At 42.1% G+C, this 25,940-nt stretch overlaps 1 protein-coding gene and 1 pseudogene across 5 annotated transcripts; both read left to right on the top strand.

Annotated features, from left to right (window-relative positions):
- The first annotated feature begins 1,784 nt into the window (after positions 1-1,784).
- LOC118705149 lies at positions 1,785-4,403 on the top strand (annotated as a pseudogene).
- Positions 4,404-4,632: 229 nt separating this feature from the next.
- On the top strand, positions 4,633-25,940 carry CGAS (cyclic GMP-AMP synthase). 5 transcript variants are annotated; one of them, XM_036415132.2, is made up of 6 exons: positions 4,643-5,499; positions 5,614-6,000; positions 11,829-12,048; positions 15,910-16,152; positions 23,936-24,038; positions 25,569-25,940. In XM_036415132.2, the coding sequence occupies exons 1-6, from the start codon at positions 4,855-4,857 to the stop codon at positions 25,915-25,917; spliced, it is 1,947 nt and encodes a 648-aa protein (XP_036271025.1). In that variant the 5' UTR covers positions 4,643-4,854; the 3' UTR covers positions 25,918-25,940. The 5 variants fall into 5 exon arrangements, with proteins under 5 accessions (XP_045428573.1, XP_045428571.1, XP_036271025.1 ...); XM_045572616.1 differs by having other exon boundaries at positions 4,643-5,385; XM_045572618.1 differs by having other exon boundaries at positions 4,644-5,325; positions 5,686-6,000.

The following is a 25,940-nucleotide window of genomic DNA, read 5'->3' on the forward strand; positions in this document are numbered from 1 at the left end:
CGCTGATTGGCGGTTGACGCGACTCGACTGGACCGGCTCCCAGACACTGGTGGTGCGTGGGCCGCGCACCTGGGTCGTGGGCCGGGCAGGTTGTTTGACGTCCCCGTGGCTCTACAGTCAGAGACTTTGATTTATTGTTGCGTTTCTTTAGGCTCTCATTGATACTTTCTTTCTTTTTAAAAATATATATATCTTATTGATTTTTTTACAGAGAGGAAGAGAGAGGGATAGAGGGTTAGAAACATCGATGAGAGAGAATCATGGATCAGCTGCCTCTTGCACACCTCCTCCTGGGGATGTGCCCGCAACCAAGGTACATGCCCTTGACTGGAATTGAACCTGGGACCTTTCAGTCCACAGACCAACGCTCTATCCACTGAGCCAAACCTGTTTCAGCTGATACTTTCTTTTTTTTTTTTATAAAATATATTTTATTGATTTTGTACAGAGAAGAAGGGAGAGAGATAGAGAGCTAGAAACATCGATGAGAGAGAGTCATCGATCAGTTGCCTCTTGCACACCCCCCACTGGGGACATGCCCGCAACCAAGGTACATGCCCTTGACCGGAATCGAACCCGGGTCCCCTCAGTCCCCAAGCCGACGCTCTATCCATTGAGCCAAACCGGTCCCGGCCAGCTGATACTTTCTTAAATGTGCCCTGACTAAGATGACCAGAATTTAACATTGGTTAAGCCAGACACCATTGACGGGTGTGGGGGGTGGTTGTGGGGGTCGGGGTTCTTAATTAAAAATTTGGTCTATATGGAGCAACAAAAATATTCATAGAACGCAAAAATATATTTTTAAATTTCAACGTAAGTACAATTTATAAATATAATAAATAAAAAACTATGTATAGTATTATTTTATCCTTTGGCATAGTTCTCATTTGAGTGATTTTTTTTTTTTAGTAGATTGTTGTCGTTGTTTAAAAGGTCATGAAATTTTTCACAAGAATTTGAAATATAATTAAATTATATTTCACACATAAAATGGCTTTCAAAGTCTCAACACTTAATTGTGATTTTTCTGATGTCCACACTTTATTTACCGTAGAAAAAATGCGTTCATTCGCAGCATTAGTTCCTGGTAAGGACAGCGTGTATTCCACAGTTCGAACAACTGATCAACAATGTGCACTTTCATAAGCAGTTCTCAATAATCAGTTCTCAACAATTATTTGTTATTATTGAAGTTTAACATTATAAAATTAACAAAAACAATATAAAACTCATATCCTAGCTAAATAGCCACATGACTGCCGAAAACCGTATATTCCTTCCCGTTCTCCTGCCGTTCCCTAGCTTGTCGTGCATTCTTTCCAAAAATCGGGACTTTTTTAAAACGCCGCTGAAAATCGGGACTGTCCCTCTAGTCACCTTAGCCCTGACTGAAGGTGGAACCTGCACCTAGGTGTATGGAGAGAATGCTCCAAGCAACTGAGTTACCCAGCCAGGGCCTTATTCCTCCCCCCCCTTCCCCTTTTCAATTCAGCTTATCATCTTCTAGTATATGTTTATTGGCTGTTTCTCCAAGCCAAAATATAAGCTTCAGGAGGGCAAGGATCTTTGTTTATTTATCAATATATTCCAAGAGCCTAGAATAGTAGACACTCATGTATTTCATTAGTGACTAAATGAATTACTGAGACAAACATGAAACATTAAAGGATAAGATGTAAATCAAGTAGGGCCCTAGCCGGTTTAGCCTGTGGACCTGAGGGTCCCAGGTTCCATTCCAGTGGAGGGCACTATCTCGGTTGCAGGTTCCTCCCCATCCCCAGATGCTGGTCAGGGCGAGTCTGGGAGGCAACTAATTTATGTGTTTCCCTCACAATGGTATTTCTCTCTCTTCCATTCTCTCTATAAATCAACAACAAAAAATGAATCTCTGGTATTATTTTTCCTCTAGATAAAGTCCAAGATTCATATCAAGACAACTGAAAAGTCATTCCCTCTATGATCTGGACACTGGTTGCTGCAACAAGATTGAGCAAGGAACAAGTTCTCCTTTGACAAGTCAGCAGTAGAGGTATTTAACTCTGGTCTGGTGGATTGTTGCTTGCATGTTTTTTGGTTAAGCAAACACCAGTGGACTCTTAAGAACTTAAGAAATGGTTGGAAATCAGCATTAAGCTATCTGCAGAGTTATTGACTGAGATCCATGACAAGCAACTGGAGTGCTTGGAGGAGAAAAATAGAACCATAGAGCAGATGTCCTGGGAATGGAGTAGGCAGACCCCTGGGCATCCTGGAAGACTGCCCAAATATACTTCCAGTTTTAAGGAAGTGGATTTCCAAATTTCAGCTTCTAGTTTATTCTTCCCTAAAATTGGTCAGCTTGCTAACAAGCCTATCCACCCAACAGTCCTTCCATTTTACAAAGGAAAAATAAATGGATAAAACTTATGAATAAACATCTTTCATATTACAATTCTAACTAGGGCTCACTGCCCTAGGGTGTAAGAAAACCACTTGTACTAAAGAGAAGGATATATCACAGTACTGGATTCAGGGAATCCTCTTAAAAATTTAATCCATTGGCAGATGAATGAATAAATAAAATGTAGTATATACATAGAATGGAATTATTCAGCCTTAAAAAGGAAGGCTGACATAAGCAACAGCATGGATAAACCCTGAGGACATTATCTTAATTGAAATAAACCAGCCATTAAACCATAAAGACAGTGTGATTCCACTTCCATGAGGTACCTAGAATAGTCAAATTTATAGAAAAAAGGTAGAAGGGTGTTTGCCAGGGCTGGTGAGAGGGGGTGATGGGGTGTTATTGTTTAATGGGTACAGAGTTTCAGTTTTCCAAGATGAACAGTTCTGGAGATGGATGGTAGCGGTATTTCATGTCACTGAACTGTACACTTGAAAATGGTTTTAAAGAAGTAATCAAGTCTTTTTATACCCAAGGGGTTCCTGTCTCATATGTATTTATATGAAGGGATTGGATTTAGAAATGTACTTTTGAGATACTACATTGAATGAGATACTCTGGAAGTTGAACAGCCAAAGCAGTATGGATTATTTAAAATATGCAGTTTTTTTTAATGGGTTGTTAAGAACCAACGGATAAAACTCATGAATAAGAACTTCACACAATTTCTTTAAGATTGTGTGTCCTTTTAAAGAGTCAGAAAGGCTCTCTGCTCCTCCTGTTCATCAGCCTCTCCTCCTGCGCAGTGCCAGCCGCAACCCAGAGACACAATGATGAAGGTCAGCGTGAATGGATTTGGCTGTATTTGGGGCCTGGTAGCCAGGGCTGCTTTTAACTCTGGCAAAGGGGATACTGCTGCCATCAATGACCCCTTCATTGACCTCAACTACATGGTCTACATGTTCCAGTATGATTCTACTCATCGTAAGTTCAAAGGCTGAGAACTGTAAGCTTGTTATCCATCTTCATTTTCTAGGAGTGAGATCCCTCCAAGATCCAAATGGTTGGTGCTGGTGCTGAATTTGTTGTGGTGTCTGCTAGTATGTTCACTACCTTAGAGAAGGCTGGGGCTCACTTCAACTGTGGAGTCAAGAGGGCCATCGTCTCAGTCCCTTCTGTGGGTGCTGCCGTGCTTGTGAAGGGGAAGGAACCATGACAAGTGTGACAATGGCCTCAAGATTGTCACAGTGCTTCCTGCCCCACCAACTGCCAAGGCCATCATGGCAACTTTGGCATCGTAGAGAGACTCATGACCACAGTCCATGCCATCACTGCCACCCAGAACACCAGGGATGGCCCCTCTGGGAAGCCGTGGTGTGATAGCCGAGGGGCTGCCCAGAACATCCTCCCTGCTTCTACTGGTGCTGCCAAGGCTGTGGGTAAGGGAATTCATGAACTGCGTGGTAAGCTCACTGTCATGGCCTTCTCTGCCCCCACCCCAATGTGTCGGTTGTGGATCTGACCTGCCACCTGGAGAAAGCTGCTAAATGTGATGACATCAAGCATAGAGTGAAACAGAGGGGCCCCTCAAGGGCATCCTGGTGATACTGAGGACCAGGTTGTCTCCTGGGACTTTAACAGTGACACCTACTCCTCCATCTTTGATGCTGGGGCTAGCATTGCTCTCAACGACCACTTTGTCAAGCTCGTTTCCTGGTATGACACTGAATTTGGCTTCAGCAACAAGTTGGCAGACCTAATGGCCCACGTGGCCTCCAACAAGGAGTTAGAGCCCCCCCGGACCACCGCCTCAACCAGAGGAAGAGAGACCCTCAGCTGCTGGGGAGTCCCTGCCCCAAAACAGATCCCCAACACGCTTAGAATCTCCTGACTTTCACAGTTTCCTTCTCAGACCCGTGAAGAAGGGGCGGGGCTTAGGGAGCCCTACTTTGTCATGCACCATCAAAAAGTTCACTGCAGCCAGCCAAAAAAGAATCAATTAAAAATAAATATTTATTACAATTACAGTAATCATAATCTCAGCCGTGTAAAAGACGAACATTTACTATTTCACATTAATTTTAAAAAGTACCCTTACTTAAACTTACGTTGAAAAAAATTTGTCAGCTTCAATGGGCGAGAAAGCTTGTAGTTTCCCACAATTCTTTTAGGTGGCTTGCCAGCAAAAGCGTGGGGCTGTCAGTACTGCTCAGGTTAGCACTGGAGCGGACGTGAGCATCTCTGCAGGACCGCGGGCCGCCCGGGGGCGGCGGGGCGTGGCTCCAGGGTGCCCTCCCGCGTGGGGTCATATTTCCTGCGCGTGCTCCCTGACCGCGGCGCTGCCTTCCCGCCAGACTTCAAGTTCTAAGTTTCATTTCCGTAACCAGCCGCGACTGCAGGTTCCTCTAACTGCGGCCTTTCCCGCGAAGCTCAGTCAACTTTCCAGCAGCAGCAGAGCGCCAGCCATGGATCCTCGGAGCGGAAAGGCGACGCGGATAGCTTCCAAGATTTCAGCGCAGAGCGCGAACGGCGCCCCGGCGAAGCCCACCCCGGCGAAGCCCACCCCGGCGAAGCCCACCCCGGCGAAGCGCACCCCGGCGAAGCGCATCCCGGCGAAGCCCATCGAGCGTCCCGTTGTACCCGAAGCTGCCCAGCCCAATGAGCAGGAATGCAGCTCCACCGGAGCGTCGGGAAACCAGCAGAAGAAGAGCGCCCCGGGCTCCCGGGAGAGACCACAGGGACGAGCGCGGGGTGCGCGCTCCGAGAAGGCCCCGCTGAGCAGTGAGGACACAGTCGACGGGCACACGGAGCCGGCCGCGGCTCCCGGGCCGCCCCTTCCCAGGGCTGGATCTCGCCCAAAAGGCGGTGCGTGCGCCAAGAAGGCGCCTCTGAGCGCCCAGGTTGCCTTGGATGGGCAGGCGGGCCTGGCCCAGGAGCTGGACTCGCCCCTTCCTAGAGCTGGATCTCGCCGAAAAGGGGGTGCATGCGCCAAGAAGGCCCCGCTGAGCAGTGAGGACACGGTCGACGGGCACACGGAACTGGCCGTGGCTCCCGAGCCGCCCCCTCCCAGGGCTGGATCTCGCCGAAAAGGGGGTGCATGCGCCAAGAAGGTTTTGCTGAGCAGTGAGGACACGGTCGACGGGCACATGGAGCTGGCCGCGGCTCTCGAGCCGCCCCCTCCCAGGGCTGGATCTCGCCGAAAAGGGGGTGCGCGCTCCCAGAAGGAGCCTCTGAGCGCCGAGGACATCTTGAACGGACAGGCCATTCTGGCCGAGGGGCCAGAGCCTCCCGCAGCCCCGGAGTCGCCCCTTCCCAGGGCTGGATCCGCGCGCTCCGCTGGCGAGCGGAGACCTCCGTCCAGACCAGCGGAGGACGCCGGCCAGGACCCGCCGGCTGCAGCCTCTAGTCGGGGCGGGCGGGAGGCCGTGCTTGGCGCCTACAAGCTCGGGGCGGTGGTGGAGAAGTTGAAGCTACGCCGCGCAGAAATCTCAGAAGCCGCGAGTGTTGTAAACCGGCTCGAGGACCACCTGCTACGAGGACTGAAGAGCGGCCAGTCGGAGTTTAAAGGTGTCGAGGTGCTACACACTGGGAGCTACTACGAGCAAGTGAAGGTGAGCTGCCCTAGGCGCGCGGCCCGCGTCCTCTCCCCTCCCCTAACCTCCCATAGTCCCCGTCTCCTAAGGTTCCTCACCTTCCTTCGGAGGAAACTCAGACCAGTTCTTAGGTTCTAGTTAAAACGACGAACCGAACCTCTATTGATTGCTAGCCACTGTGAAGACACCATTTTTGGGGGAATTCAAATGTAAAGCAGACCTGCATTGTGTTTCTCCAACAGTGCTATGCTTGGTAGTTTCTTTCTTTTTTATAAAGTTTTAAAATGTATTTTATTAATTTTTTACAGAGGGGAAGAGAGAGGGATAGAGAGTTAGAAACATCGATGAGAGAGAATCATGGATCAGTTGCCTCTTGCACACTGTCTACTGGGGATGTGCCCGCAACCAAGGTACATGCCCTTGACCAGAATTGAACCTGGGACCTTTCAGTCTGCAGGACGATGCTTTATCCACTGAGCCAAACCGGTTTCAGCTATACTTGATAGTTTCTGGTCAGGTTATGACTTGGATGATTAGGAGTGTGATCTGCGAAATGTCCACAAAACTTATGTATCTAAGAAACTTTTTTTTCTTTGAGGATGTCTGTACTGCAAAGGAAAAATATTTTCCGTCTCTCCTTCCAGCCCCTGCGGACCTACTCTTTCTCTCAACTTCTTATTCAGATGTTATGGGGAGCTCCCAGTGAATGATGTGAAAAATAAATTAAGAGAAAAGTCTCCTACAAATACTAAAAAACATTCTTCCTAAATACACATCAGATGTAACTTTTTAAAATATATATATTTTATTGATTTTTAACAGAGAGGAAGGGAGTTGGATAGAGAACTAGAAACATCGACCAGCTGCTTCCTGCACACCCCCTACTGGGGATATGCCTGCAACCAATGTACATGTCCTTGACTGGAATTGAACCAGGGACCTTTCAGTCCGCAGACCTACGCTCTATCCACTGAACCAAACCGGCTTCGGCCAGATGTAACTGTTTTTAAGGGTGTACTCCACAGCTCCATTTGTCTGTGGGTGGTCGTCATTAAAACCATCATTCCATTTTAGGAGCAGGTTTCTGACTAGGGTTTGTTTCCTGATCAGCGGCAGTGATGAAAGTGTCTTATTCTTGATCTTAAGGAAAATGTTTTTAGCTTTCCCCTGTTGAGTCTGATGTTAGCTGTGTGTTTGTCATATGTGGGCTTTTATTTAGTTGAGGTATGTTCCCTTTATTCTCAGTTTATTGAGTTTTATCATAAATGAATGCTGTATTTTGTCAAATGCATTTCTGCCTTTTTTTTTTTTTTTTTTTTTTTTTTTTTTTACTCTCACACATTTACTCTTCCAAATGAATTTTAGAGCCTGTAACATTCAAAAAAATATCCCAAATCACAGGAACAGCATGAACGAACAGGCTGGATGGAGAGAGCCAGAATTTATACGGGAAACTGGTGTCATTTGGGTCAACTTACAGAATGCTGCTAGTAGGCCTTCCACGGACACACTTAGATTTTATAGGTCGGCCCTCCTATCGTCTACAAAGGACAACTGCCACTTTCTCTTCTCCGTCGTCTGCCCGCTGCAGGCTCAGCTGGGCCAGGACTTCCCCAAGTAACGGGGAGCCCTCGGCTAGTTTCTGGCTTGAACCGGATTGCCTGGAGTCGGCCCCTTTAGGATGTCATAACCTGTTGGTTTCTCAGAGAGACCTTTACCCAGATGAACCCGTCTCTTTCTAATTTTAAAGAGTTTTAATAAGGGATAGATTGTAAATTCTGCCAAATGTCGTTTCAGCATCTATAGAGACTATCACCAAAGGTTCTCTATTGATGGAAGCTGAGAAGAAGGCTGGTGAGCAGCCGCAGTGCCCCACTCACATGTCCTTAGTCCCTGGGCCAGGACCCGAATTCTTCCGGAAACGCCCGGGGAGGCTGTGAGGCCGCCTTCGCTTGCCCAGGCACAGGGCATCCTGAAGATGTGCCAGGTCACACCTCCCCCATGGCTGGAAGGGGCTGGCGGGGACCGTGGTTTGCAGAGGACAGGAACCAGAGAGGAGTCTGCAGGGGGGAGGGCCCCACACCCTTGCTACCTTCCCCCAGATCACACGCAGACCAGGCACCCAGTCTGAGCTGGGGATTCTGCACCCGAAGTGTCCTGACCGCTGGCCACGTCGGCCTCCGGGGTGTCCTTCCGCCACGCTGCAGCCCCTCACCAGGGCGTGCAGGCCAGGGAGCACTCCGAGTGGAGCCCTCACAGGAAGTGGCGAGTCCTTCTGCTCCTCCACCTGCTGCCAGCTCCAGCTCCGGGCCCCCATTCCTTCCTCGCGGCACCCCTCTTCTCCTGCTCGTCACCCCGGGACACAGTCCTACACGAACACAGGGTCCCCTAGGATATGGCCATATAGTTTTTATCCTTCATTTTGCTTTTCACGTGGTGTATCATAATAATTGATTTGCAGATATTACACCAACCTTGCATCTCAGGACTAAATATCACTTGATTATTCTGTATGCTCTTTTTAATATATTGCTGAATTTGGTTGGCTAATATATATATTTAAATATATTTTTATTGATTTCAGAGAGGAAGGGAGAGGGAGAGAGAAACATCAATGATGAGAGAATCATTGATTGTCTGCCTCCTGCCCCCCCCCCCCCCCCTTACTGGGGATCTAGCCTACAATCCAGGCATTTGCCCTTGACCTGAATCGAACCTGGGACCCTTCAGTCCATAGGATGACTCTATTCACTGAGCCAAACTGACTAGGGCTGGTTTGCTAATATTTTGTTGAGGATTTTTACATCTATGCTCATCAGGGATATTGTGTGTGCGATGTTCTTGTCTGTTTTGGGAATGAAGGTAATGGTTACCTCATAAAATGAGCTTGGGAGCCTTCCTTCCTCTTGAATTTTTTTGAATAGTTTGATAGGATAGGTGTTAATTCTTCTTTCAATGTTTGGTAACATTCACCTGTGAAGCCATAGGTACGGGACTTTTATTTGTTGGCAGCTTTTTGAGTACTGGTTTGATTTTGTTGGTACTAATTGGTCTCTGCATATTTTCAATTTCTTGATTTAGTCTTGGAAGATTCTTTGTTTCTAGGTATTTATGCATTTCTTCAAAATGATCCAATTTGTTGGCATATACTTGTTTGTGGTATTTTCTTACAGTCCTTTTTTTTTATGATGTCAGTTTTCACTTCTCTTTTGTTTTTTGTTTTTATTTTATTCACATGGGTCCTTTTTTCCCCCCTTCTTTTAAAAAAGATACCTTTTTACTGACTTCAGAGAGGGGGGGGATAGGAACATCAATCTTGATTGGTTGCCTCCTGCATGCTCCCTACTAGGGATGGAGCCTATAACTGGGGCATATTTCCTAACCAGGAATCCAACCTCAACCTCCTGGTTCATGGGTTATAGCTCAACTACTGGGCTTACCAGCTGGGCTTACTTTTTTTCTTGATGAGTTTGGTTAAAGGTTTAGCCATCTTGTTTATCTTTTTAAAGAACCTGCTCTTGGTTTCAGTGATCCTTTATATTGTTTATTTTTTAGACTATACTTTGTTTATTGCCACTCTGATCTTTAGTATTTCCTTCCTTCAATTCACTTGGACTGTTTGTTGTTATTTTTCTAGTTTCTTTAGGTGTGTAAGGTTAGATTGTTTATTTGAGATTTTTTTTGTTTCTTGAGATAGGCCTATATTGCTATGAATTTCCCTCTTAGGACTGAATTTGCTGTATCCCATAGATTTTGGGTCATTTGGGTCATTGTGGTTTCTTCCTTGATCTCATTGTTTGTTTGTTTTTTAATTTATTTTTTTAATTAAGATATTATATGTGTACATACCTTACCACTTGATCTCATTGTTAACTATTCATTGTTCAGTAGCATGTTATTTAACCTCCATGTGTTTGTGTGTTTTTCAATTTTTTTCTTAATAGTTTGTATCTAGTTTCATACCTTTGTGGTTGGAGAAGATGCTTGATAGCATCTTTTTCAATCTTTTAAAATTTATTGTTACTGTTGCATGGCCTAATATGTGGTCTATCCTAGGAAATGTTCCAAATGCACATGAAAAAATGTATATTCTGCTGCTTTGGGGTGAAATGCTCTGAATATATCAATTAAATCCATCTGGTCTAATGTGTCAAGTAAGGCTGCTGTTTTCTTGTTTATTTCTGTCTGAAAGATTTAATTTATAGTCCCCAGTGTTCTCACTGTGTTCTTTGGTGTATGTAAACAGAGAAAATGCAATATTTTTCTCTTCCTCTTCTTACAAAGTCACTAATCCTGTAAGATTAGAACCACACCCTCATGATCACATTTAACCTTAATTACTTCCTGAAAGTCCTGTTTTCAAGTACAGACACATTGGGGATTAGGGCTTCAATATCTAAATTTTTGGGAGGACAGTTAAGTACACAGCACAATACATCTAAGTTTGGACTAGACACATTTCATGTGGTCAGTAGACATATGGCTGCTAAGTGCCATGTTGAACAGTGCAGTCCAATAGCTGTACCTGAAGCTTATCCTAAGTAGGGAAAGACTTGTGGCATTTTTAATATAGTAAAAACAAGCATTTATTATAATTGCTTTAGTTATTGTGAGATTGGAAAAGGTTCTTTGAAGTTTCTACAAATGCTTCTAAGACACTATTATTGTACGTGACTTGGAGCTCACACTCACTTGGGTGACCAGTAGATATGAGATAGCCCTTGTGCAAGTAGCCAGTAGGTGAATACACACATTTTTGACATCACACAATGATCTCAAAATTGTAACAGGAGGGTGGCTGCAGTGTCTCTTGTGATGTGAAAGGTAGATCCTTGCAGGTCTTTAATTTTATTAAGCTTTAAACTTAGAGTAAACCTGGTACAGATTTTAAAAGCTTACATGATATCTTTTTGTTGTTGTTAATGCTCGCTCACCAGTGGATATTTTTTCATTGAATTTTAGGGAGAGTAGAAGAAAGAGGGAAAGTCAGAGAGACATATCAAAGTGAGACAAACACATCAAGGTTGCCTCCTGTATGAAGCTTGACCAGAGCCCGGGCCTGGTGGGAGCCTGCAACTGTGGTATGTGCCCTTGACTGAAATCGAGCCTAGGACCCTTTGGTCCACAGGCTAATGCTCAGCCAATGAGTCAAACTGGCCAGGGCACATGATATCATTTAAATTTCTTTTAAGCCTGGCCAGCATGGCTCAGTGGTTGAGCATTGATCTATGAACCAGGAGGTCTCGGTTGGATTTCCAGTCAGGGCAAATGCCCAAGTTGTGGGTTCTATTCCCAGTGTGGGGTGGCAAGGAAGCAGCTGATGAATGATTCTATCTCATCACTGATGTTTCTCTCTCTTCTTCCCTCTCTGAAATCAATAAAATATATTGAAAAATAAAATAAAATTAATATAATAAGCTCTGGCCAGTGTGGCTTGGTTGAGTGTTGTCCCGTGCACCAAAAGGTTGCCAGTTCCATATTTCGTCCAGACATACTAGTATGCCCAAATTGTCGGCTTGAACCCTGGTAGGGGGTGTACTGGCTGCAGCCAATCATGCTTCATGCTCACATGAATATTTCTCTCTCCCTAAAAAGAAATCAATTAAATAATATTTTTTAAATTAATAAAAGTGTCTTAAAGTATAGAAATCCCATATACATATTATGGTTAAAAAATGAGTATAGAACCTACAAACTAAAGCCAACACTTTCCCAACTCCACTGGACCTATTAGGAGTCTTGTTTTTAAAAATAAGGTTTTAAGAGGAAATCTTAAGAAAAAAATTGCAATTGCTTGGAAAATATTCACAAGCAAACATTTCACTGCTGTTTTTACTTTTTCTTAGGTTTCTGCTCCTAATGAATTTGATATTATGTTTACACTGGATGTCCCCAGAATTCAGCTAGAAGAATATCGCGACAGTGGTGCTCATTACTTTATGAAGTTCAAAAGAAACCCCAAAGGAAATCCTCTGAATCAGTTTTTAGAAGGGGAAATATTATCAGCTTCTAAGATGCTGTCCAAGTTTAGGGAACTCATTAAAAAAGAAATTAAAAACATTGAAGGTAAGATTTTTGAGTGAGTTTTGATCCTTGAAGGTCTAATCATACCTACTAATTGCCTATGTATATTGCTCTCCTAATCTTTCTTGACCTCGCTATAGCACACTATTGACCACTACCTCCCAGAAACAACTCTTTGCACTTGATGTTATCCTACTTCATTTTCTTGGTATTCTTTTAAAATGTTGATTGGATCTATTTTTTGGTCTCCATTGAATATGCACTTGAATACGTTTTTATTGATTTTTTGAGAGAGAGGAAGGGAGAAAGGTAAAGAGATAGAAACATCCCTGGGAGAGAAACATCATCATTTGGCTGCCTCCTGCACATGTCATGATTGGGACTCAAACTGGTGACCCATACTGGCTGGGATAGGTTTGTATTTTTAAGTGTTTACTCTGGCTTCTTTGGAGAAGATATTATAAGGAAGCAAGTGAGAAGATTAGAAAGGAAAATATTTTAATAGTTCAAATGAAAAGGTGGGGGTGAAATGGGGTGCTAGGATGGAGAGAAGCAGACACATCCAAACTGCAGCAGTGCTTGCTTCTGGATTAAGTATGGGGATGAGAAAGAGGATGGAATTGAAGTAGGCTCCCAGGTTTCTGGATTAAGCACCTGTGTAGATTGTGCCATTTACTAAAATTGGAAGAACAAAAAGGAACGCTTTGGGGAATGAATGAGGAGTTTGGCTTTGGATATCTTAAGTTAGATATCCCTGTGATATGTTAAAGTGAATGTGTCAAGTAGTTGGATGTGTGTTTGGAGTTCAGAGGATACATTTGGGGTACATGTCAACATATATGTGGTTCCTTTGACAGAGTGTAGATGAACTTATTCATTAATTTAATCAATATTCGTTTATTATCTAATGTGACAGATGGTCTAGATATTTGGGATATGTTAAGGAACAAATAGATGAAGACTCTCACTCTTCTGTACCTTATAATTATGTAAGAGCAGATATGCAATTAATGACAAATGGAAAACACAATTATCATGTATACTAGAGAGTAGTAAGTTCTATGGGGAAAAGGCTAGCAAAATGAGAGGGATCTGGAGATTTAGGAATAGGAAGGGGGAAATTATAATGTTAAGTAGAGTGGTTAAGAAGAGGATCCCATTAGAAGTTGGGGAGAAGAGAAGGAATGAAAGGAGATTGAGTAGTTTTACAGGAGCAGTGGTCAGTGTTTAGAATGCTGCTGACGTCCAGAAAACCGTTGGATTTGGTCTGTGGTTTTGTGAGGATTATTGTTAACCAATTTAGTAGTTGACAGATTATGAACACACAAGAAAAAAAGGGGGCAGGGGTGCAGTAGAGACAGCATGTGTAGGTAACTCTAGAAAGTTTTGTCTGCAAAGGAAGTAGAAATACGGGTAAGGCCGAAACCGGTTTGGCTCAATGGATATGTGCATTGGTTGCAGGCACATCCCCAGTAGGGGTTGTGCAAGAGGCAGCTGATCAATGATTCCCTCTCATCAATGTTTCTAACTCTCTATCCCTTTCTCTTTCTCTTTGTAAAAAAATCAATAAAATATATATTTTTTAAAAAGAAATATGGGTAAGTAGGAGGAAGCAATATAGCACTAAAAGAGAGGTATGTTTTAGAATGAAGGACACTGGAACCCTTTGTATGTGGAGAGGAGTGATCAGGCAGGGAGGGTAGTCCACGGATGCAAGAGAGGGAACAACTGAAGGAGCGAGGTCTTGAGCAAGAGAGGATCCAGAGGCAGGTCCAGGGGTGGCCTTGGAAAAGTGAATGGATATTTCCTCAGTGGTACTAAGAGGAAGAAGGATAACCTGGGTAGGAGTGGGGGAGGTTTGCAGATTTGATGATAAGAAAATGAGAGTGTTCTTTAGGATTTTCTCCTTGGTGTTCTTTCTCACTGTGGGCCCTTCCAGAAGTCTTATCTGGGAGTAGTCTTTACTGTTTGTACCCCTCTAAATCCCAAAGCCAGTACTCTCACGTGGAAGTCTTTCCCAAATTTCTGACCACCATAGCTACTTTCCCAGTGGCCATCTTCACTTGGGTATCCTATAGGCACCTAGTGTTCAGCGTGTCTAAAATGAAGTTCATTTCAGCTCAACCCTTCTTCCTCCTGCTTACTCTGTATCAGCGGTCGCCAACCTTTCGGACCTCATAGAGACCACAGCGGTCAACTGGCGACGGCCAGTGTGGTGGTGGTAATGACAATCGTCATGCTGTACATTAGACGTCTGGACTCACTCTACCTAACTGCAACTTTGTTCCCTGTGACCAACATCTCCCATTTCCCCCACCTCTGGTAACCACCATTCTACTCTGTGGCTTCTGCTGTTTTATTTTATTTTATTTAAAAAAAAATTTTTATTGATTTTTTGCAGAGAGGAAGGAAGAGGGATAGAGAGCTAGAAACACTGATGACATTGAAACATGGACTAGCTGCCTCCTATATACCCCCTTTCAAGGATGTGCCCTCAACCAAGGTACATGCCCTTGACTGGAATTGAACCACAGACCGACGCTCTATCCACTGAGCCAAACCGGTTTTGATGGCTTCTGCTTTTTTAGATTTCACTTAGAAGTGAGGTCATGCAGCATTTGCCTTCCTGTATCTGGCTTATTTTCTCCAGGTTCACCCATGTTGTCACAAATGACAGGATTTCTTTCTTTGTTAAGATTAATATTTCACGCATATACAGATATACCTCATTTTATTTCACTTCAGTTCATTTCACTTCACAGATGATGCATTTTTTACAAATTGAAGGTTTGTGGCAGCCCTGTATTGAGCAAGTCTATTGGTGCTATTTTTTTCCAACATGCTCAGATGGTGCTTCAGCATTTTTTAGCAATAAAGTATTTTTTAATTAAGGTATGTACATTGTTTTCTTAGACATAATGCAAGTGCACATTTAATAGACTACAATACAACATAACTTTTGTATTCACTAGGATACCAAACAATTTGTGTGACCTGTTTTACTGCAATATTCACTTTTTAATTACAGTGGTCTGGGACTGAAGCCACAATATCTCCAAGATGTGCCTGTGCATACCACAATTTCTTTTTTAAATATATTTTTATTGATTCCAGAGAGGAAGGGAGAGGGAGAGAGAATCATTGATTGGCTGCCTCCTTCACAACCTGGGCATGTGCCCTTGACAGGAATTGAACCCAGGACCTTCAGTCCACAGGCTGACACTCTATCCACTGAGCCAAACCAGCTAGGGCCATATTACAATTTTTAAAAAAATATATATTTTATTGATTTTTTTTACAGAGAGGAAGGGAGAGGCACAGAGAGTTAGAAACATCGATGTGAGAGAGAGAGAGATATCGATAAGCTGCCTCCTGCACACCCCCTACTGGGATGTGCCCGCAAACAAGGTACATGCCCTTGACCAGAATTGAACCTGGGACCTTTCAGTCCAAAGGCCAATGTTCTATCCACTGAGCCAAACTGGTTTCGGCCATACCACAATTTTTTTTATCCACTCATCTGTCAATGGATTCTGAGGTTGTTTCCATATATTGGAAATTGGATATATGGATTGCTATTGCCCTCTTTTCCAGGCTTCCCTCCAAACTGCCATTCATCAACTTAAATGAAAATCTAACCAAAGCACTCCCAAACCCAATTTTCAGGGACTCCCCATCATCATGCTAGACAGATTTTGACAGTACCGTCCCACCATAATACATATCAATGAATATTGGCTAAATAAGTAAAAACATTTTGTGTTGTGGGGTCAGTTTCTGCTTTAGAACTTATTTCCAACTTAATACTCTATAGATATCCAACAATAGTTATGCTATTTTTTCCTATATTTTCAAGAAAATTAGATTGCTAAACACTTTTTTTCCTTTTACATGTTTAAACAGATATGGATATCATTATGGAGAAGAAGAAGAAGGGGTGTCCTGCTGTAACACTTCTTATTAAAACACCCAAAGAAATATCTGTGGATATAATCTTGGCTTTGAAAGTAAAAAGCAGCTGGCCACGTAGTACCCAGGACGGCATGCCCATTGAAAACTGGCTTGGAGGAAAAGTTAAGAAAAGTCTAAAACTACAGCCATTTTACCTGGTACCTAAGCCTGCAAAGGAAGGAAATGTTTTTCAAGGTATCTTAAATGTGAAGGTTAATTTAAGAACATACAAAAGAACTGTTAATGTTATATACAAGGGCAGTAAAAGATTGATGACTGCTGTTGGCATTTTAAGAGTCATCAGTTTGGTGAGTGATGGAATTGAAAATGGCATAATTGTAGAGGTAACATCAAATACTGAGCTTTAAAATGTCTAGTAGACCACATTAAAATGTTACCTCTTTTATTTAAAACACTAGAGTAGGGGTGTCGAACTCAATCAGAGAAGGGGCCAAAATCTAAAATCCAGCCTAAATTGCGGGCCGAATGGTTTACTGAACAGTCATAAACTGTCATTGTGATGGAAACGCAGCGGAGTGCAGTGATGACAGCGTGGTGCGGGCCACATTGCAAGGCCTGGCGGGACGGATTTGGCCCGCGGGCCTTGTGTTTGACACATGTGCACTAGAGGCCCAGTGCATGAAATTCGTGCACGGGTAGGGTCCCTAGACTTGGCCAGTGATCAGGGTTGATTGGGGCCTTCCTTCCCCCAGCTGCCAGCTACCAGCTGCTGGCCAGGGCCTTCTTTTGTTCCACGCCGCCCCCTGATGGTCAGCGCACATCATGTCATAGTGGGCGGTCAAACTCCCAGTAGGTCAAACTCCCGAGGGGACAATTTGCATGTTAGCCTTGTATTATACAGGACATTTTTATTGATTTCAGAGAGTGAAGGAGAGGGAGAGAGAGAGAGAAACATCAGTGATGAGAGAGAATCATTGATTAGCTGCCTCCTGCACATCCACTCCTGGGGAGCAAGCCTGCAATCTGGGCATGTGCCTCGACCAGGGATTGGACTGTGACCGCCTGGTTCGTAGGTTGATGCTCAATCCCTGAGCCACACTAGTCAGGCTTGTTTTTTAATAAAGAAAGCAGTACTGGCCTCAGAGTCAGACTGCTCTCTTGCTCTGGATCCTGAGGCTTCTTGTCTTAACTAACTGTGAGATCGTGGGCTAGTTACCAAACCTCTCGAAACAATACTTTATTCACATTTCCTTAGTTTTTACCCATGTCCTTTTCCTATTCCAGGATCTCATCTAGGACACCACAGTACATTTTGTCATCATGTCTCCTTAGGCTCCTCTTTTTTGTTGTTCTTAATCCTCACCCACAGATTTTGTTTCCCATTGATTTTTAGACAGAGTGAAGGGAGGGAAAGAGAAACATCAATGTGAGAGAGACACATCAATTGATTGCCTCCTGCATGCACCCCAGCCGGTGCCAGGGATTGAACCTTTAACCCAGGTACGTGCCCTTGACTGGGAACTGAACCCATGACTCCTTGGTAAGCAGGCCGACACTCTGACCACTGAGCCACACCCACCAGGGCTCCTCTTGACTTTAACTGTTTCTTAGCATTCCCTTGTTTTGGATGACTTTGACAGTTTTGAGGAATATTAGTTAATTATTTTGTAGGATGTCCCTCATCTGGCATGTGCCTGATGTTTTTCTTATGCCTAGACTGGAGTTCTGGGTTTTGTAGAGGGAGACCAGGGAGCTAAAGTGCCATTTTCATTGCATCATTTTAAGGATACATGCCATGAACATGACTTAGCACTGCTGATGTTGACCTTGATCACCTGGCTGAGGTAGTGCTTGTCAGTTTCTCCACTGTTACTCATTTCCCCCTGTTTATACTGTACTATTTGGAAGGACGTCTCTGTGCACAGCTCACACTTAAGGAGTGGGGAGAGTATTGGCAAGAGCAGAGTATTTACTCCAGCTTGGCAAAAGCAGAGTATTTACTCAGATTTTTTTGAATTCTGCATGGGAGATTTGGGCTGTAATCCAATAACACTTTATTAATGTTACTGTTTCATTTGTTCCAGCTTTGGCCTTTAGGAACACTTTGAGTTGGTTCTGTGCCCTGGGACATGTCCCATAATTGTGGGGGTGTTTTGTTTGTTTGTCTTCATCATTAACTCACTTTCTGGCTCTACAAGATGTTCAAGGCTCATCTGGTATATTTCATGTATTAGTCCTAGAATCTGCCATTTCTCCAAGAAGTTTTGGTTCCTTTTATTGGAGAATGTACTAGAAACCACAGTCCAGGTGCTATGTGTATGTGTGCTCTGATAGGAGGGTGTCAACCCTCTCAGTTAGAGAAACAAGGGAATATAGGTAAGTACATGTACTAATCCTGGTACATACACATATCTATAAACTAGAGGCCTGGTGCACAAATTCGTGCTGGGGTAGGGTCAGGCTGGCCTGCCCCACTCCCTGGGTGAACTCCCGGTCGAGGGAACAACTTGCATATTTGCCTTTTATTATATGAGATATTTTTATATGTAACTATTATACCTATTGTATATGTTGTTATTCATGAGTTTATACTGTCTCTAATTATGATCCATTATCACATGGATCATTCTTTCTCTCCTTGCTATCTGTAGCCTCTCATTCCAAAAGTGAAAAACCTGACTCCCACATCTGCCACCTATATGCTTAATTGTACAGTTCTAGTAAGAACATACTAGTATAGTTATTTCACAATTGCAAAGCACTCCTCCACAGGAAACAGTTACCAACTAGAGTACAGAGCTAATGTACAGCTCCTTTTGCCTTCCGTCTTACATACCCTATTTCCAAAGTAACTTAGGTCCACACCTTTTGCTCCCCCCTTTCAGAAAAGTTGTTTTATACATTTGTAATGCAGTTGGAGTCCCTTTTCACAGTCTGCATTATTTTTAGGATCCCTTGATCTCCTAAATGATTTTTTGAACAGTTTACATATATTAAGATTTACTCTTTGAGCTATAAAATTCTACTGGTTTTGACAAATGCATTGTATCATCCTTCTACCCTTCATAATAATTTCACTGCTCTAAAATGTCCCTTCTGCTTCACTTATTTAACCCTTCCCATTCCAAACTTCTGGCAACCACTGATCTCTATAGTTTATCATCTCTATTGTTTTGCCTTTTCCAGAGTGGCATAAGTGGCTGACATAAATGGATATATATAGCAATGAGCATACCAAGCTCAGTACCACCTTTTACACATATCCACTGTCCATATATTATATAGCTATTACTACACTCTTTATTCTGTTCCATTAAAATCTTTGTCTACCCTTGCACTATATATATTGTTATACATAATGTGTCTTTAAAAATATATTTTATTGATTTTGTAAAGAGAGGAAGGGAGAGAGATAGTTAGAAACATCGATGAGAGAGAGTCATCGATCAAGCTGCCTCTTGCACCCCTCCCCCCCACTGGGGATGTGCCCGCAACCAAGGTACATGCCCTTGACCGGAATTGAACCCGGGACCTTTCGGTCCCCAAGCCAACGCTCTATCCACTGAGCCACACTGATCTCGGCCATAATGTGTCTTTATAAGTCTTGGTATTTGGTAGGGCAAGTTATCCTACTTTATCTTTCTTCATGAGTATTTTAGATATTTTTGACCCCTTGTATTTTCATGAAAGTTTTCATATCATCTTGTCAAGTTCTACCAAAGCATTTTTTTTCAATATTGATTGAGAGTACATTGAATCCATAGATATATTTGATATATTTATAATAAGGAGTTTTCCAATTAATGGATAAGTGCATATCTCCTTTTATTTAGATTCTCTCTAATACTTGATATATTTATAATAAGGAGTTTTCCAATTAATGGATAATTGCATATCTCCTTTTATTTAGATTCTCTCTAATACTTCTTAGTGACATTTTAGTTTTCTCCACTGAAGTTTTATATATATTTTGTTACATTTATTCATAGGTAATTGTAAGTTTTTGGTCTGAAAAATTTTAAACCAAAAGTAGAATGAAGAATTTACTAAACTTATACATATCTGTCACCTAGCTTCTTTTGTATTTTCTTCCAACATAGTTGTATTATCTATCAATAATGATATCTTTGTTCCTCTATTTCCAGTGCCAGATACCTTATTATGCTTGCTAGGATAGCCAGTGCATGTTGAACAGAAATAGGGATAGCAGACATCTGCTTAACTCATTTCAAGGGAAAAACCTCAGCTTTTTACCTTATATTATCATGTTGCTGTGTCCTTTTTAAAATCTGTCTATCAGATCAAGTTGACAGCCAAATTTAAATTGCCAAGGCTTTAAAAAGAAAAAATGACGAATGAGCTGTGGCTGGTTTGGCTCAGTGGATAGAGTTTTGGCCTGCAGACTGAAGGGTCGCAGATTCAATTCTGGAAAAGGGCACATGCCTGGGTTGCAGACTCCATCCCCAGGAGGGGGCCTGAAGGAGGCAGCCAATCAGTGATTCTCTCTCATCATTGATGTTTCTATTTCCCTCTCCCTTCCTTTCTGAAATCAACAAAAATATATATTTTTAAAGTGATAAATTAATGTTAAATTTCGTTACCTACACATTCTCCATATTTTGAGATCATGTTTCTCCTCAATTCTGTTAATGTGACAGATATATTGATTGGTTGTTAAATTATAAACCAATTGTGCATTCCTGGTATAAAACCAACTATATAGAAAAAACCAAGATCGCAGCCTACGTGAGTGCCTAAACTACCCCCTTGCACAACAATTTCAAAACAACAACTAAAAGATAGAACAGACATCATCCAAAACCACAGGAAAGCTGCTGAGTGGGAAATCTACAACTAGAAAGGAGAGAGGCTCATGGATCAGGGGAGCCGGAAAGCTCTGAGGTAGGGAGATGTGCGCACAGAGAGGAAAGGCGGACTAGTGCCTGGCTGGCAGAAGGGGAAAAGGAGCCCCCAACTGCACTAAACCCCAACCACAGCCGAAAGTCGTGGACCCAGGCTCATACAGGTGGAGTCTGGACTGTAGAGAAAGGTACTTGGATATTCAGAGACTGGGAGACTTGGGGTAGCCGTGAGTCGCAGCGGGCAGGATCTAGAGTCGTGCACCAGTTAGTGTACGCAGAGAGGTCTGACTGCGGATTGCCACTGTTGCTCCATAGCGGAAGGATTCGGAAGCTCCTGACTGCACTGAGCACTGATACCCAGTTCAGAGCGAACCCCTGGAGCACTCACACTCTTACAAGGGGAATCTGGATTGGGAGGCTGAAACTCGGGATCCATGGAAGGCAGAGGTCTGAGGCACATCCACAAGGGCAGGGCTGATGGGAAACCAAGACTGTTGGCTCAGCCCTGAGACTCCGCCCCATCCAAGCTGAGCACAGAGGCTTTTGAAATTTTGCAAGTCTGATCCTATAAGACTGTCTCCAATATAGAAGGTATCCCAGTGTATACACAGCTGATACTCACATCCTGGAGGTCAATTCCTCCCAGTGATACCAACAACAAGCAAGACTTAACTATAGCTGAAACCGGTTTGGCTCAGTGGATAGAATGTTGGTCTGCTGTCTGAAAGGTCCCAGGTTTGATTCCGGTCAAGGGCATATACCTTGGTTGCGGGCACATCCCCAGATTCTCTCTCATTGATGTTTCTAACTCTCTATCCCTCTCTCTTCCTCTCTGTAAAAAAATCAATAAAATATATTTTTTTAAAAGAGACTTAACTACAACAGGGCTGTACATGCAGTACACAAAGGGGAGCATCAAGAGTGTCTATCTCAGGTAACTGGGGAGACTGACCCACCAGCTCATATAAGACACCAAACACACAAAACCACCCTACCAACTCAGGGAAGCCGTAAATATGGGGAGACAAGGAAACAGATCTCAAACAAAACAAACAAACAAACAAAAATGAAGGAGAACAAACGACTTGATATAGAGTTCAAAACCACGGTTATAAGGTTTTTCAAGAATTTCCTAGAAAAGGCCGATAAATTTAATGAGACCCTTGAGGATATGAAAAAGGACCAACTAGAAATTAACATACACTGACCGAAGTAAAAAATATTATACAGAGATCCAACAGCAGACTGAAGGAACACAAGAATCAAGTCAAAGATTTGGAATACAAAGAGGCAAAGGACACTCCTCTGGAGAAGCAAGAAGAGAAGAGAATCCAGAAAGTTGAAGATAGTGTAAGAAGCCTCTGGGACAACTTCAAGTGTACCAACATCAGAATTATGGGAATCCCAGAAGAAGAGAGTAAGACACCGAAAACATATTGGAAGAAATAGTGACAGAAAACTTCCCCCAGCTGGTGAAAGAAATAGACTTACAAGTCCTAGAAGCGCACAGAACTCCAAACAAAAGAAATTCAAAGAGAACCACACCAAGACACATCATAATTAAAATGCAAGGGCAAAAGACAAAGAGAGAATCTTACAAGCAGCAAGAGAAAAACAGTTAGTTACCTATAAGGGAGCACCCATATGATTGTCAGCTGATTTCTCAACAGAAACTATGCAGGCCAGATGGGAGTAGTAAAAAATATTCAAAGTGATGAATAGCAAGAACCTACAACCAAGATTACTCTACCCAGCAAAGTTATCATTCAGAATTGAAGGTCAGATAAAGAGCTTCACAGACACAAAAAAAAAGTTAAAGGAGTTTATCAACACCAAACCAGGATTACATGAAATGTTGAAGGATATTCTTTAAGAGGAAGAAGAAGAAAAAGGTAAAGGTAAAAAATTATGAACAACAAAAAGACATCAAATACATACCTACCAACACGTGAATCTAAAAATCAAGTGAATAAAAAATCTGAAGAATAAAATGGACTGGTGAATACAATAGAATCAGACACATAGAAAGCGATTGGACTAACAATTCTCAGGGGTAAGGGGGTCTGAGGGGTTCGGGAAGATATTGGACAAAAATCTTACACCTATAGATGAAGACAAGGTGGGGGTAAGGGCATGGGGTGGGGTTGGGAATCGGGTGGAGGGGAGCTATTGGGGGTTGGGGGAAGAGGAACACCTGTAATAATCTGAACAATAAAGACTTATTATATTTTTTTGAAAATCGTACATATGTGGATGAGGACAATGGGGGGGTAAGGACATAGGGTGGGGTGGGAACTGGGTGGAAGGGAGCTATGCAGGGGAAAAGGAGAAACAATTGTAATCTGAGCAATAAAGATTAAATTAAAAAAACCCACAACTATACAATAAGATAGCCCAAACTTAAAAGAGTTAGCCATGGTAAACTTGGAGGAAGGGGAGAAATCTATTCTTACATAAACTCTCGCAGGGAATAGAAATGTTCCCCAATTCATTTTACATGAATACCAAAACTTGTAAGGATGGTATAAATTTTTTGATCAATTCATTCAAATTATTGTTATTATTATTTAAAATATATATATATATATATATACACACACACAATATATATATATATATATATATATATATATATATATATATATATTTTTTTTTTTTTTTACAGAGAGGAAGGGAGAGAAATAGAAAGTTAGAAACAACGATGAGAGAGAAACATTGACCAGCTGCCTCCTGCACATCCCCCACCGGGGATGTGCCTGCAACCAAGGTACATGCCCTTGATCGGAATCGAACCCAGGATCCTTCAGTCTGCAGGCCGATGCTCTATCCACTGAGCCAAACTGGTTTTGGCTCAAATTATTACTGAAACAATATATTAATAAACTGAATTTAGCAATATGTACATCTTAAATAGATAACTATATTAAACAACCTTCCCCCCCCCCCCCCCTAGTTTTTTCCTATTTTGGTCCATTGTTTGCTTCAAATGACTTCTTTTAATATGTAATTACATTATTTCATTTCTTTGGGTCTATATCTCCCTAGAATTTTTTTCAGAATGATATTTTAATGAAGGAAATTGTTTCAATATTGTATTGTTTATATGTAGGCACTTTGGTTAAATTCTCTATTTTTTTTTTCTTTTGGAAATTAAGAAGAAACATGGCGGCTATCCTTCTCTCACATTGAAAAGGACATTTTGAAAAATCACGGAGACTCTAAAAAATGCTGTGAAAGTAAGGGAGTGAAATGTTGCAGGTAACTTTCTTATTTTGTTAATTAGTGGCTTTTCTTTGGAATCTTTTTAATTGACTCCATAGATCAGACCTATAGGTGGTCATTACTGAGTTGAGTCCTGGGGGCAGCACATGGCTGGACTGACCTGGAATATTATCTAGAGAGGGTGAGCATGAAACCAGGGAAGCCAGATCCAGGGGACCAAGGAATGAGTGCTGTCAGAAGGCAAGGCCAGGGACTATAGTCCTGAACCTGGATCAGATCGATGTGTAAAGTAGGACAGAACAAGAAGTAGGGCAGAAAGGACACTAGCCATGATTAGTCATTAGACACTGGTTGTGTCTTAGTATTCTGGTTGCTTCAAGGTAATGAATATTAATGTCACATAATGGGAAGGTGACAGAGGATCAATCTTTTTTATACCAGTTCTGCTTTGAGATGGGTTGGCTGCATTGAAGGCCATTTGAAACAACTAAAAGATGGGTAATTCTTTTTCTTGGCAGCATACACACCATAAAAAAGTGAGACCCTAGCTAGTTTGGCTCAGTGTATAGAACATCAACCTGCGGACTGAAGGGTCCCAGGTTTGATTCCAGTTGAGGGCATATGCCCAGGCTGCAGGCTTGATCCCCAGTAAGGGGGTGTGCAGGATGCAGTCGATCAGTGATTCTATCTCATCATTGATGTTTCTCTCTCTCCCTCTTCCTTTCTTTTTGAATTAAATAATACACACACACACACACACACACACACACACACACACATATATATTGAGATTGGAAAAGTATTGTTCATTTGAGTTTATAAAGTTGTCCAATATAAGGGTCACAAAAGTTAAAAGGTCAAAACAAGAATGTCCAACTTGCAGGCCCAGGAGGTTCTTTTTTTTTTTTTTTAAATATATTTTATTGATTTTTTACAGAGAAGAAGGGAGAGGGATAGAGAACTAGAAACATTGATGAGAGAGAAAAATCGCCCAACTGCCTCCTGCACATCCACTACCGGGAATGTGCCCGCAACCAGTGTACGTGCCCTTGACCGGAATCAAACCTGGGATCTTCACAGTCCGCAGACTGTTGCTCTATCCACTGAGCCAAACTGGTTTCGGCACCGGGAGGTTCTTTAAAGCTTCATGTACAGGTTTTGAAACCAGTGCTGAGAAAATTATATTGCTGGTAAAGCCAAGTATTTTTAAAAACATAAAATTTTGTCAACTATGAAATGATTGGATGAATAATGTAAATATTTATAATCTATCAAATAATTTGATGAATAATACAAGTATCTGCTAGTTTTATAGTTGAATTAATCCTGATAAAATATTTAAACTAGGAATGGCGAAGCAGGAAGAAAAAAATGTTTTTGAAACTTCAAAGAATGTATTGAAAAAATAGAGTGACTAGAATTATATTTATATATATCTTTGTCTTTCTATGTATTATAATATCTGTATTGTTTATTGTATCTTCCTGTAAGATGCCTAAAGCTCTTTGTGGAATGAAGCAGGTTGTAAATAAGTAAAGATAAATGGTTTTCTTTTTTATTCAACAGGAAACGCTGTTTACAACTAATGAAATATCTTTTAGAAAAGTTGAAAGAAAAGTTTGAAGACCGAAAGGAACTTGGTGAATTCTGTTCTTATCACGTGAAAACTGCCTTCTTTCACGTATGTGCCCAGAACCCACATGACATTCAGTGGCGAGACAACCTGGAGCTCTGCTTTAATAGATGTCTGGAATACTTTCTTCAGTGCCTCAAGACACAATGTCTTGAGAATTTTTTTATTCCTGCAGTCAATCTATTCTCTCAAGATAAAATTAACAGGATAAGTAAAGAATTTCTGTTAAAGGAAATTGAATATGAAAGAAACAATAGATTTCCAATTTTTGGTGAATTTTGAAAAAAAAATATAAATTATATATA

Source organism: Pipistrellus kuhlii, unplaced genomic scaffold (assembly GCF_014108245.1).
Source record: "Pipistrellus kuhlii isolate mPipKuh1 unplaced genomic scaffold, mPipKuh1.p scaffold_m20_p_5, whole genome shotgun sequence".
NCBI classification, from domain to species: Eukaryota; Metazoa; Chordata; class Mammalia; order Chiroptera; family Vespertilionidae; genus Pipistrellus; species Pipistrellus kuhlii.

Bases quoted from the DNA above. Each gene is read 5' to 3' on its own strand.
- CGAS (XM_045572615.1), top strand. From the start codon at position 4,855: ATGGATCCTCGGAGCGGAAAGGCGACGCGGATAGCTTCCAAGATTTCA. The intron at 12,049-15,909 runs GTAAGATTTTTG...ATGTTTAAACAG, and splicing joins AGAAATTAAAAACATTGAAG to ATATGGATATCATTATGGAG. The intron at 24,039-25,568 runs GTAACTTTCTTA...TTTATTCAACAG, and splicing joins AAGGGAGTGAAATGTTGCAG to GAAACGCTGTTTACAACTAA.